The sequence below is a fragment of the Equus quagga genome, chromosome 8 (assembly GCF_021613505.1).
Source record: "Equus quagga isolate Etosha38 chromosome 8, UCLA_HA_Equagga_1.0, whole genome shotgun sequence".
Classification (NCBI taxonomy): Eukaryota; Metazoa; Chordata; class Mammalia; order Perissodactyla; family Equidae; genus Equus; species Equus quagga.
The window spans coordinates 3,367,816-3,382,012 of NC_060274.1; the positions used below are offsets into that span (position 1 = coordinate 3,367,816).

General features: G+C 46.4%; 1 protein-coding gene across 1 annotated transcript in view; it reads left to right on the top strand.

Annotated features, from left to right (window-relative positions):
- RPS6KA2 (ribosomal protein S6 kinase A2) overlaps nucleotides 1–14,197 on the top strand; it is a 173,280-nt gene that overhangs the window by 138,535 nt on the left and 20,548 nt on the right. Inside the window, exons 13-14 of the mRNA XM_046669557.1 lie at nucleotides 6,181–6,311; nucleotides 7,616–7,741. Of these exons, the coding sequence (XP_046525513.1) occupies nucleotides 6,181–6,311; nucleotides 7,616–7,741 (257 nt within the window). The remainder of the gene's footprint in view (nucleotides 1–6,180; nucleotides 6,312–7,615; nucleotides 7,742–14,197) is intronic.

A 14,197-nucleotide genomic window follows, 5' to 3' on the forward strand; every position in this document is an offset into this window, starting at 1 on the left:
ATACTAGGAACCAGAGAGTTATGTGCAAGAACACTTTCATGGAAAATCACAGTCAGTTCTGTTTGATTTTCTTGTTTCCTTTGCCCAATCATAAAGACGTAAGTCATGGAATCAATTCTTGGTTATCCCCCACGTGACAACCAGCTTGGAAATATCCAGGTGTTCTATAGACACTAGCCCCTCCCGCCTCTTGGTCTGCGTGGCCAACCCAGTGACCACCTCTTTCAGAGGGACAGACATGGGCTAGCATGGGAAAAGAAGCTGGAGACACTGGAAATCTCTCATTTAGAGAGCTTTTGTGGAAAGAGGGAGGCCGTCAGTTAGGTCTATAGATTTGGAAAGTATAGATCTTGTTCGTGCTAAAAGCAAAGACTTGTTTGAAAAGTTGTATCAAAACTGCTGGATCCCAGAAAAGCAGATGGACACGTAAATTTAGATTTCATGGTTTGTCTAAAATTACTCTTAGGGTCTGCCAAATTTAATCCCAACCGGTCGGCTCCTTTTGTGATATTAATGACTTAATATTAATGAATTATATTAATAACAGCTTTTTTAAAGATATGATCCTCGTCTTAGGCTGCTCAGGCCTCCATAACAAAATACCGCAGACGGGGCGGGTTGAACAGCAGACATATATTTTGGCTCCTGGTGAGGGCTCTCTGCCTGCCTTGCAGACGACCACCTTCTCTCTGTATCCTCACTTGACCTTATTCTGCACAAGGAGAGGGCAAGCTCTGGGGTCTCCTCCTCTTTTTATAAGGCACCAATCCTGTCAAATCAGAGCCCCCCTCTCATGACCTCATTTAATCATAATTATGACCCTAAAGGCCCCCTCTCCAAATACAGTCACATTGGGGGTTAGGATGTCAACATGTGAGTTTTGGGGGACACAGTTCAGTCATAACAGTAATGGTAGGGTGTCAAGCCCCTTCTGGAGATTTGGGTGAGGCAAGTTCAGCCAGTTGGGGGTTATTGGGCTGTGTGATGTGTATCCAGGGGGGGTCTTTTCTTACTACTTTTGAATACGAAATTTTCTATGATTTTTAATCATGAAACAAATAAAGCATCAAATACAAGATATCAGGTAGTTGAAGCTGGAACAGAGAATCTACCTTGCTCTCTGTGGGCGTAGGGGAAAGCCCATTTCCCAGACCACGAATGAGCTGTGTGCCGATGGAGAGCATAGCAAGCCTTTCGTGGGGCTTCTAATGTACTCGGAGCAGCTCCTGACCTAAGCAACATTGGCTCCAAGAAGAGGCAGGAAGCTGATTCTGGGCGCTATCAGTCAGGGAGCCATGAGACAGACTGTTCACTAATTTCTTTTGGGTCCTCCTGCAGTGCCCAGATAAAACCAAGACTGGCATCAGTGACAAAGCTTGAGTGATGCCGGCCATCAAAATTTTGGGTAGTTGCTGCTGCCATGTTTGATGAGGCTGCCCAGGAGGAGGAAACATCTAGTCTGTTCTCTCTAATAGAGGTGATGGGACTTCCATCCAGTTGTCATCTTCCTTAGAAAGTATTCGTGTGTCGGGGTTGGTCCTTATTGTTGACAGTTGACCCAGTTCACGGAATCGGGTTACTTTTTGGCTTCAGAGGTTGGAAGAAGGGGGTGGGATTTGGGGATCCCATCCTGGCTCTGCCCACAGCTCACCTGAACAGGTCATTTTATTTCTCCTTCTGTGAATGTGAAAGGAACACAAAAGCAACCGGCTCAAAGGACACCACCTATGAATGCTTATGCAAACCTCCCCGTCCTTAATGAAATGTGCAGTGTTTCATCACAAGCCTCCATCCTTTGGAGCTAGGCGTTTAAAATACTGAAATAAGGACCATCCTTGTGCCGCCTGTTAAGGAAATGCTAATACAGCCAACTCTGAATTATTCACACATGCCTCCTTTTTATATGATCCACGAAGAATTTAAACTCCAACCTAGTCGGCCAGTGTGACCCGCAAGCTGTTTTTTGAGCACCTTGTAAGTCTTTTGTGCACATAGAGAATTCAATTTTATTTTAATATTAGCCTAAGGGAAACATAATTAGACACAAGTCATTCTAATGGCTTTTTTATTCCTTACTATTTTGAATTCTCCAATCAATTTTACTTAAAGTTAATTTATTACGCCATATGGTTTGCCTTTGAGGTAGGTAGTAATTGAAGTGCTAAGGACACAGAAAAATCATTCACTCTGTGTTGACATATTTCTAAGAGGGTAGGATTTTCTAAGCACATAAGCTGGGTGCAGAGCTGGGTTAATGGGAAGTGGGAGCGATGCGATTCTGAAATGGCAGATACGCCACATCCATATGTTAGGCTTGGACGCACAGTGGGAATTTCCTATAGGAATCTTACTATCCTTTTTTTTTTTCAACATAAGCCAATGCTAAAGTTAGTTGATGTCCCCTGATGACACATCCGCTGCCCATTAGAGCACGCTGACTGCCGAGAGATGCCCGTTTAAGATTTAAAAACCCATAAAACATATCACACAAGCCAATCAACAAAGGTTGATTGTACTCTGTTTAAAATTTCCTTTTGTCCAACCCATATTTTTGCTCTTCTTTAAGTACTGTGCTAAAAATCAGCATCCCCTGGGTGATTATCAAACATTTTAAATCCTATTTATGCCACCCATCATTTAGTCACCTTCTGGCCACATCGATCAAACGTTAGCTGATTTAACCTTGTGTAAAGATCCGTCTGAACTTCAGGAGATTGCTGAGCCTGTCAGCCACCTCTCCTCTGTCTGTTCAGGGAGAGCAGCCCTGGGCAATGGAAGGCGTGGCCCTGTACTTCACGCCTCCTTATAGTTAAAAGTCATTGCTTATTTGATCTGCAGATTTTCCACTCAGTAATGAAAGTGTATCAGTTCAAGTTAACAGGGCTGTGCCCTCCCCCACACACACTCTGAGATGCTGAAAATGAGCCTTCAGATCTTCTCGCCCTTGACATTCGCACGCTAATTCCCTAGAACGGGCTCAAATTCTTCAACCTAAAACCCTAGGAGAGGACACCAAACCATCTCTGGGGGTTGATGATTGACTTATGATGTACCCATTGTGCTTGGAGGTCACTGCATGAAGCACGTGGTAGCTTAGGGGATTTTTAAGAACAGGCAGACCTCCAAGCCAGAATTCTGTGCGGGGTGGGAGAAGAAGACACAGCACAAAGCGAAGCTGTGAGCCAGAGCCCACCGCCTGGAGCTCCCGGAGCCGCTGCAACCCAGCAGTCTTCAGACGGCACGTGCATTGCCTCTGCTGTCTCTGAGTGTGTAATTTCCAGATTCTAAAAACTACTCAGGTGAGCCTTCTGTTTTTTAATCAGCTTCCCTCATCTCGCACATTGGCAGTTTCTTTCCTAGCAGAGTTAGCTCTGATCACATTAGTGACTGTGAAGCCCCTTGTGATGTGACAGGTCAAGGTCTGAGTTTCGTGGTCCATGGTGAATTTGAGCCCAGGCACACGGAGCTTCCCCCACACACACAGGGAGGCGAGGGCTCCCTGGAGGGACAGTGTGGGTGCTCACTCCTTCATCTGTAGGGAGGGCACAGGGCTGAGCTTTGGGGCATGGAAGGAGCCACTTATCGCCTTTCTCCCCAAAACACTATGCTCAGGAATAAAAGCCGCGTTCTCTGCGACAGCCCACCCCCTCACCCACCTGCTCCACCGGGCAGGGATAAAACTAGAAACTGGACTGTACTGTTTCCATGTCAAAATAAAGTCTCAAAACAAAGAAAAAAGATAAGAAGTAGAAAAGCAAAGACCCACTCAGAGGGCCTCTCCAGGGCTGTATATATAAGATGTACTTAGAATTCTTTGCATGTATACGTTGTCGGAAAAAATTTGAATACGTATATGCTTTATATATTGTTCTAGATTTATATATTTACAATGTATACATTATAGGAGTTATGTTATATTGTTTTATATTGTTTATTATTTTACTGTAACATATATATTAAAATATATTTTTTTTTAATTTTTCTTACAACGTGGATGTTCTCCAGCTTGGTTTGTCTCTTTGGACCTGACAAACTGTTGGGACTATCCTCCCATGACAGCATGTCTCATTCCAGTTAGGGTAGACTTCCTGGCCTTGCATCCTTTCCCAACAGAGCATCCGGATATGGATGCACCATTGCTGGTCATGCCCATGATTTTTTTTTTTTTCATTTTTTTTTTATTGAGTTAATGATAGGTTACAATCTTGTGAAATTTCAGTTGCACATTAATGTTTGTCAGTCATGTTGTAGGTGCACCACTTCCCCCTTTGTGCCCACCCCCCACCCCACCTTTCCCCTGGTATCCACTAAACTGTTCTTAGTCCACATTTTTAAATTCCTCATATGAGTGGAGTCATACACAGATTATCCTTCTCTAACTGGCTTATTTCACTTAACATAATTCCCTCAAGGTCCATCCATGGTATTGCAAATGGAATGATTTTGTTCTGTTTTGCAGCTGAGTAGTATTCCATTGTATATATGTACCACATCTTCTTTATCCATTCGTCTGTTGCTGGGCACTTAGGTTGCTTCCACGTCTTGGCTATTGTAAATAATGCTGCAATAAACATTGGGGTGCACAGGACTTTTGGGATTGCTGACTTCAAGCTCTTTGGATAAATACCCAGTAGTGGGATGGCTGGATCGTATGGTAGTTCTATTTTTAATTTTTTGAGGAATCTCCATACTGTTTCCCTAGTGGCTGCACCAGTTTGCATTCCCACCAGCAGTGCATGAGGGTTCCTTTTTCTCCACAACCTCTCCAACATTTGTTACTATTAGTTTTAGATATTTTTGTCATTCTAATGGGTGTAAGGTGATATCTTAGTGCAGTTTTGATTTGCATTTCCCTGATGATCAGCGATGATGAGCATCTTTTCATGTCATGCCCATGATTTTCTAATGGTAAATATTTACACTGTCTCCAATTTTTTTTGCTGTGTCAGATATTCCTAACACAAACATTGTCTACCTTTATTTGTAAGCACTTTTGAAAGTAGTTCTGTAGGATAAATTCCTGGATGTAAGAGTTGCTTTTCAAAGGACACGTGAATTGTAAATTTTGATAATTTTGAAACTTCCATACTACCAAATCAACCCTCCTAAAGGTCATGCCAGCTTCTGCTCCCGCCTACCATTATGACAGCCACCCTCTTGCCAAACTGGGATGTGACTGATGGCTTTCATTTTTGCTAATTGGTTGGGCAAAGTGGCGTCTCAGTTGAAAGCGTACACACCTGCTCATCAGAAAGTACTGTTTTTCTTCCCTATCGTAGCAATCAGCACCCCATGCTTTCCCCGTTTTTCTGATGGGCACTTTGCTCTTTTCTCATTGATCTCTGGGAGCTCTTTGCATAAGAGAGAATTTAGCCCCTTGCCTGTTATATTTGATGCATATATTTTCTCCCTGTCAGTGATTTATCCTTCTCTTTTTTTTCACTTATTGATAACTTGAAATGGGACCAGTGTCGCAGCAGTCAAGCTTTCAGACAAATCATACAGAGCTTAGAGAAGTCATAATCGAAGTAAATCCCTCGGTTCACACTCCTGTCCACTGTGGACAGGAGCGGCTTTCCCCGAATCTCCCTGAAGAGCAGAGCGCTGACTCGTGCTGCACACAGAGCTGTGCAGGCTGTGGGACAGATAGGGCAGGAAGAGTCATTTATGCCCCCAGTTCTGTCCCGGCACACAGTTCCTGTTGAACCTAGAAACCCGGAAGGCGGCCTCCATGTTCATTGGTCCAGGAGCTGACAACTCCACCCTGAGGTTCCTAGTGGCCTCTGTCTCAGTGTGGAGTGGGGAGGGGCAGAGGGTTGTGGTTAAGAATACTAAGTTTGATCTGTAATTATCCTAAAGTGTTTGTTCTAGGCATTTTTGCCATTTAAAAATCAAATTGCTGAAACCACCCAAAATAAAGTGTCGTTTCATATGGTTCAGCATTTCTAAACCTTTGTTTTATCTCCTGTTCCAACACACGCATACTAAACAAATGCACACCACGTGCCCATATGCGGGCACACACACAGCACATGTTGTACACATGCACATATATCCACACAGCACACAAACTCCCTACACACACAAACACACACTCACACCGCACACTCACAGTGTTACTGCACCACACAGTCGCTCAGCTCCTCCTGGAAGGCTGAACTCTCTCATTGTCACTCGCAGACTCACCTGGCGTCCCCCCCAGTGCCAACGCTCATCATCTGTTTAGAGGATTCAGTTTCGTGGCCTCAAGCCTGGTCCAGGAGCCTTCGCAGCAAGATCAGCACAAAACCACGGTTCCCCCCATCGTGCAGGTAATCCCGTGGGGCTGGACTCGTTTGTCTCCTGCAGCAGGTTGGGGTGAGGAGGCACCAGCCCCGATGCTGCAGGTGGACTGAGAGCCGTCTCAGCCGAGGCGGGGGCACTTTCCATCACAGACTCTTTCCTCAGCCTCCCAGGTGCTAGTGTGTGTCTGCCGTGTGATGTGAACCTGGTCCTTAGCCCTGCTCCACATTCTTCCTAAGGAGGGGAAAGAGTCTCAAGAAGGGTGTGACCAGGGTCGGTCTGTGGCCGGAGCCCCAACGGGGTCAGACTTGGGCATCTTCACTGTGCAGAGTCAAGGCGGTACCCCAAAAGAGTGGTTCAGTTTGTGGGTGCCATTTCTCTGTTGTGAAATGTGCTCTTTGGGAGGTCAAAGATGACATTTTTATAAGGAGAAATGTAGTCAGAAATAGGGAATTCTAAGAAGGAAATATGACATATTTTACTTAAGAACCAAGTCGAGGGGCCCACCCAGTGGCGCAGTGGTTAAGCTCGCATGTTCCACTTCGGCGGCCGGGGGTTCACTGGTTTGGATCCCAGGTACGGACATGGCACCGCTTGGCACGCCATGCTATGGTAGGCATCCCACATATAAAATAGAGGAAGATGGGCACAGATGTTGGCTCAGGGCCAGTCTTCCTCAGCAAAAATATTGGCGGCAGTTAGCTCAGGGCTAATCTTCCTCAAAAAAAAAAAAAAGAACCGAGTTGAGGTAAATTGGATGGCTTTGGAGTTCCATGGCATTTCTCTCCCTGAGGCCTTTTGGAAACACACAGCATCTGTAAAGGGGACACTTGGTGTGACGGTGTATACCCTTCTTGGTGGCTTTGTGTCTACACTCAGAGCAGATAGGATGGAGGATGGTATGTATGGGCAGATGTGGGTGTTGAGTGGGACATCGTGGGGTCAGATTTCCAATTAGACGTTGACATCTAGATACCCACTCTGGACACAAGGGTGAGCCCCACACGCCCTATATTTACCACGGCTTCTGTCCTTTCTCCAGATTCTCGGTCTCTCAGATCTTTGGGGAAACATGGCCGGTCAGCTGACACAGTGTATATGGTGTCTAAAAGTTCAGTCACAACCCAAGAGGTCAGGGAAGTTGGGATTTCGATCTGAGACCATCATTCACTAGCTCCGTGCCCTTGGTCAGAGGACTGTAGTAACTCCTGGCCTCAGTGTCCTCGAGTGCACAATCTGGAACCTTCCTTTGTGCTGCATTCTCTGTGCTGGGCTTGTACCTGGGCATGAGAGAGCTCTGACCACACTGTCTGCCCTTGGTCTCTCTCTGCAGCAGTTACACGGGAACAACATCCACTTCACCGATGGCTATGAGATCAAGGAGGACATCGGGGTGGGCTCCTACTCCGTGTGCAAGCGGTGTGTGCATAAAGCTACTGATGCAGAGTATGCCGTGAAGGTAAGGCCGAGCGCGTGCCGTGGGCAAGGGTGTGTGTGGGTATGATGTGCACCTGTCGCCACTCAGGGTGCCCTGACCCCAGCAGGCGCGACTGAACCCTGGCCAACATCCTCTCTGGTCACCATTTTCCAAGCTCTGATGCGATGGAGTTCAGTTTGCTCTGATCGCAGGCCACCTGTTAAAATTATCGTGCAAATCATGAATATTTTCAGTTCTATCCAACATATAGGTACTGATCACCTTTAGTAGCTTTATATATATATAATATACACTGGAATAAAAGCTTTGGACACTAGAGTTGGGGACAGGCATTGCATTTGACAAAGCAAGGGCAGGAAAGAGGAAAGGAGGGAGGGAGGAAGCTGTAGTCACCAAAAATTAAAGACAGAAATAGAAGCACAAATTGGTGGTATTTGCAAACACTTAAGCAGAGAGCTGGCATTTTTAGTATCAATCTTCAAGAACAGTAAATAGTAACCATGATCCATAATCCGATTTGGCAATCTCTGCTTAGTACCTTTAGCTTCCGTAATTGTTGCTAGATTCAATATTTGATCGGGAATCCAAAATGTTAGTTTCTTGAGTTTTCTGGTTGGTAAAATGTGGGTTGAAGCTCAAACTTCCTGCTAAAATTGGAATCTAATTTATGTAAAAAGCATAAGTGGTACCTTCTCTCTACAAGAAAGTGAGAGATGCTCTGACTTCACCGCTCTCCTGCTAAGCTGAACTCGAGGCTCTTGAGGAACCGGGTCCAGCCCGTGGGGTCATCGTGACCAGACCCACTCTGGCTTATCCCAGACGTGTCTGTGGCACACGGCACTGCTCCTGCTCTGCGAAGAGCATTTGGGGAAAGATGGAACCTGCGTATCAGGCAGTGGTGTAAAAGGAGTAGTCCCATCCATTGTGATTTTCCTAACCTTTGAAGAAATTGTTCAAAATGCAGACTACAGTAGGATGGCCGCATTCCATTGTAGCTCACCCACAGCTCCACTGGCGTTTTGTGAAAAAGGGTTTTTGAAAAAGGTAGACTCTCACTGGCGTTTTGTGAAAAAGTGTTTTTGAAAAAGGTAGACTCTCAAGAATAGCATGCATATCCACGGGGGACGTCTACCTGGTGTTTCTTGCACTGAGAAAATGCTGGGCCCTGTCACAAACAACACCAGCCCAGAAAACAGGCCCCTTGGTTTAGTTTGGGTTGGAAATATGTGACATTTTGGCAAGTTTATCTTGAAATCCTCAAACACAAAAGAACGTTTAAATACAGAAGAACAATTAATTTGTTGATTTCCGCTGATAGATTCTCCATGTTCAGCCTGCCCAGCGTCTTGAACACACGGAGGGGAGGTTGAAGGAAGGTAATACAGCATGATTTACAATTCCCGGGAGAACTGGGTGGGGGTGACACTGAGGGTTACCGTCTCACGGTGGATTCATGCACAAGAGAAAACTAGGTTGTGTCATGAAGTGGTTCCCTCTACAGCCTGGGCACGTGGGTTTGATATATTTCCAGGATGTGGACTGTTGTGGAGTTTTATTTTTCCTCATCCTTGGAAGGGTTTAAAGGAGAGCTTGGATGGACGCCCACCGTTTTCACATCCAGATGCTGTTTCCATGTACGGCTGTGAGGATGGTGGAGGGTAGAGACCTGCATTCTGCCTCAGACGAGAGAATTTCATTTGTACTTCGAAATATATTGCACATACGCTTCATAAGCATGCATGAGCTTCTTAGAATTTTTTTCCGCATGAGTCACTTCTCATGGAATTTCTTTAGTTTGTCCGGTGACCAGCAGCAATCCTAGAAAAAATGGCTGCTTCCAGGGAGCGCAAAGAAACAAATCTATTGTTTGGCCGGCTGAGCGACCACAGTGCCTTCCAGAAAACAGCCTGCTATTATGAGGCTGATCAGCTAGCGTTTTGTGCTTCTGAAAATAAATCTCCTGTTAACAAAGGCAGTGGTATGTTTTCCACTAACGTTCTCATATCCAGCTCTCGTAAAGAGACACCATCTGAATTCGGCTTTGTTAAATGGCTTATAACTCAGTCCTCAAAGATGCGGTTGAAGCCAAACCCCGTGATGGCAATTTCTGAGGAATTTCAGCTACAGTTCTGTCCAGGCAGAGAAGCCAGGCACTGTAGCTGCAGCCGATGGTAGAAGAACCAGGTCCTCCTGCTTTTGGACAAGCCTCAAGCTCCTTGGACAAATCAAGCTGGTGGACGTTACAGGGATTTCCCTCATCCTCTCTGAGACTACAGTGGGTCATTGTTTACTGTCTGGAAGATGCTTCAATTAACCAAGCACAGGAGGGCGCGGGACTGCGCGAACACCAGCGAGTTTCCAGTGAGGTGAAGCTCCTTGCGCAGCACGACCCCAGGACCTGGAGCTGTTTCAGAAGCACGTTTAAGCTGCTTATTGGAAAGATCCATTTATCCAAGGGCAGACACCCAGGTTTAGATTTCCCTCAAAGGTGAAAGAGCTGGCAGGAATTTCGTGGCAAAGAACTCATCATTTCAGATGGCCCATTTGTTACCCAAACTGCCCACATGCCACAGATCGCTATGCTGTTTGGTGTTCAGCATTTTCTGGGTAGAATGTAACTGAAATATTTTTCTGCTTTTTTCTGCATCCGCTGACCTGTTGATAAGTAGCAGTATCCTCTCTTAAGATTGGAGCAACTAGGAAACAGCAAAATGAAGTGTGTTTTCTAATGTAACACAGACGGAAGAACGTGGCGCTCAACGGCTTTGGCCCCTGAGTCAGATTTCCGTTTGACAAACGCCCTGGAATTTGGCGGCCCCTCTCTCCGCGACCACGTGAACAATTTGCAAACCCAGCTATCCAAACACTTGGATGGAAAAGGGTGTCTGTTTCATTTGGAGAAGCAGTCCATTCGGAGCCGGTCAGGGCCTCCTCATGCAAGGATGTGGGTGATTCAGAAACTCCCCCACTGAGTAACGAGCAGAAAAAAAAAGTGTGCAATCTTGATTGAACAATAGAACTGAGGCCAGAATACGGTGGTTTTTGCCTGGGGCAGTCATGATCGGTCAGTGTGATTTTGCCCCCGCTGCAGACACTGGGCAGTGTCTAGAGACATTCTGGTTGTCACAACTGGGGTGTGAGTCACTGCTGGTGTCTAGTGTACAGAGGCCAGGGCTGCTGCCTCATATCCTGCAGTGCACAGGATAGCCCCCCAGTGCTCCCACAAAGAATTCTCCAGCCCAAAATGTCAGTGGTGCTGAGGTTGAGAACCCAGCCTAGAGCATCCTTCTGGGAGTCAGGGGATGGGTAGCTCAAGCAGATAAAGTCCGGCAGGCTGATATGGGGGAGATGAGAGGGGGGTTTTCCTTCTCTGTTCAGCCTCTGCTTATTGTTTGATAGCAGAATGACAGTCTCACCAAGAGCTTAGCACTTCCCACCCTCTATGCAGGGGCAGGGCAGCCCCTCACTGTGACGGAGCCGGGAATCCAAGTGTGGGTCCTTCTGAGAAGGGGTCAGGGCCAGCTCTTAACTCCACGAAGATCAGACCAGCAGCCTCAGAGCAAGTATGGGATGCAATACTTTTCCTGTTCTTGGAAATATCATTGTGTTTTGCTTTGTCTATTTCTGTATCTTATCGGTACCTAATTTTGCCACTCTAATTACTGTCGTCCTATTGACCACGTTTAAGGCTCCATTTAAACCAATCTCCCCAAGTTGATTCCCAGTGAACTCGACTGCTGGTTTGGCCGTTATTCTCAGCTGCATTTTTATACAAGGGCCTAGAGTGAGTGAGACCAGTTGTAGCTACCGCTTAACAGAACCTTTAGCCCAGTGCCCACAGAGAGTAGGGACTCAATCAGAGTTGGTTCAATCAGAGTCTGAACCCTCAGGATTGTTCCTCCCTACGAGCTGTGGCAAACAACACGACAACTCTTCTTTTGGCAGAATCTGGCCTCAGACGGTGGAGATGGGGTACTGACCCTCACTTCTTCACAAACACCCCTCAGGTCGGACGTGGTGTGGGACCTCCCGCCGGCGCACCCGCCTCGTGCATTCTGTGCTCTCAGTGCCTCCTCTTCCCTTTGTCAGACACGCTACAGTTGAACGATGTGCCCTCCTTTCTAAGAACTCAGAGCTATTTCCTCGGGACAAAACAGCTCGGTGGTCTAATGTAGGTTTTCATAACCAGCCACGTAAGGCTCATGGTGGGAGATGAAATTGGACCCGACTTAGAAATAACATGACATAAAACTGCATAGATGCCCAGGCGTGAATGCACCTTTCATTTAAAATAGCATTAAAATGGAGTCAGTTCTTGAGTGCAGAAGGAAACTACGACTGCATAGGATTCAAAGGAAGGAGAGAGGTGCATCTGAAAGGAAACAATCATTGCTTTTCTTATTCAGTCAAGGGTGCTGGACTCACTTTGCGAGAATTGAGTGAGAAGATTGTTTTTATTTTGTTTTTGAGTCTTTGTGGCTTAATTTGATCAGGCATATATTGTAGACAGTGCCAATCTGTGTAAAAGGAAGGGCTCCTGGCATTGTGTTGGCTGGGGGAAGTACATAGAAATATGTAAACGTATATACACATGTCGGAGCTGACTGACTACACGAAAGTTGCCTTGTGTTGCTTATGTCTCAACTTCTCCTAAGCTTACGTGGGTGTACCTCGAGAGAGTGCTGGACAGTGTCTGCTAATGACTCAAGTTTTTATATAGTGCAGGGTGTAGCATCAGAGGCATAGTGCTAACTTACATACCTGAGGTACCAATTTTGCCACCTTGGTCCTCTTTTGCAAAACACGAACCTCATAAACTTATAGGCAGCAAAAGGATCCAATGACTGAAGCTCATGAGACCAGGAGCAGCTGACGTTAGATAGAATTCAGATGTCGCAAATTGTATTACGTTGTGTATTGCATCGTATAACAATGATGAGGAAGAGAGTAAATAGCGCTCACTGTATGCTATATGCCGTTCTAAATGCTCTGTATGTGTTAAGTCATTGACTCCTCAGAACCCCGTGATGTAATTATTTTCATCGTCCGCTTGAGAGAACAGAGACCCAGAGGTTAACAACATACGCAAGGACACCAGCTAGTAAATGGGAGAGCCTGCTTCCCATCCAAGCAGTCAGATGCGAGCGCGTGCCCTTCACCTCCACAGGGCACCGCCTCTCTGCTTCTGAGGAGCAGGAGCCCTAATGCACCACATCAGCAACCAGCTACTCTCTCATGCATCTTGCGATGCCCAAATCACGAAAGAATGAGACAGCCATGCAGATCAGATGGGCTGAGAATGTAAAGTCGGGCTTCAGAATAAATTTAAAGCATACATCATGCAACCTGCAAGAAAAATTCATTGTTTTTATAAACATCTAAGTTCCTGAAACTTGAAGGTGAAGTTGTACCTGGTAGAAGTGGAAGTCTGTGTGAAATCAGATCTGAGTTCCTTTTCTTGCAAGCTCCCTGCTGGTGGGGTGGTGGCATGGCTGTGTAAGAGCCGAGTGACAGCAAGGCCGCCCCCTCAGCTTTACCTGCAAGCCCACTGTGTGCCGTGGGCTTCTCACCAGCACCCTGTAAGGCCCTCCATCCAGGGCCTCCACCCCAGTCAGCTGCTCCAGCCTGTTCCCCACAGCCTTTTGGATGGTCTGAGTCCCTACTGACCTATGTTTCAGCTCTTTGCTCCAAGGTCGTAGGCATCGCTAGGCCCGGCTCCTATCTGTATCCACCTGCTCATCCTCTGGGCAACGTTTCAGAAACTGCATCCTGAAAACCCCAATGACAAAGTTGGGAATTCAACCTGAGACTGATGGGGGACACCTCAGGGGAACCTTCACTCAAGGCGACTCCAGGATATCAGGCTCCAAGAAGAATGTTAAGTCGTCGAGAAAGCAGAGGGTCACCCCAACCTGAGACTTAAGAAATAACATCTACTTTAAGGGAGAGGGTTGTTCTGCTGGAGAGTGAAGGACGATGCTGATCCTCACATCAGGATCTGAAAACACATTTATTTTATAGAAATCATGTGGAAATGTGAAGCAGTGAGGAGTAGTGGTTGAAGGTTTGGAGAGCAGGTCCTGCAAAAGAAACCACATCCACCACCTGAAGAGGCACACATTGAGGAGACGAGATCAGAGCCATAAATACCTTCCCAGCCCAGCGCAAACCAAGAGAAAGAATATTACACGGCACGGAGGCTGGAGGAGGGGTGGCGGGTTCCAAATAAAATAGAAAAGGAAGAAGGCAACATTTAGACTGACAAGGAAGGAAGAGAAGGGGCAGTTTTGTTGGCAAAGTGCAGGATTGAGGAAAATAGCAGGGACAGACTTCTCTCCCAGCAGAAGAAAGGGATTCAGAAAAGATGGGGAAATAGTGGTGTTTCCACCCTGTCCCAGCGGAAGGCGGCTCTGCCGTGCTCATGTATCAGCACAGCCGTTTTTCTCTGATCACAGCTGCTGGGTGGAATCAGGCGGG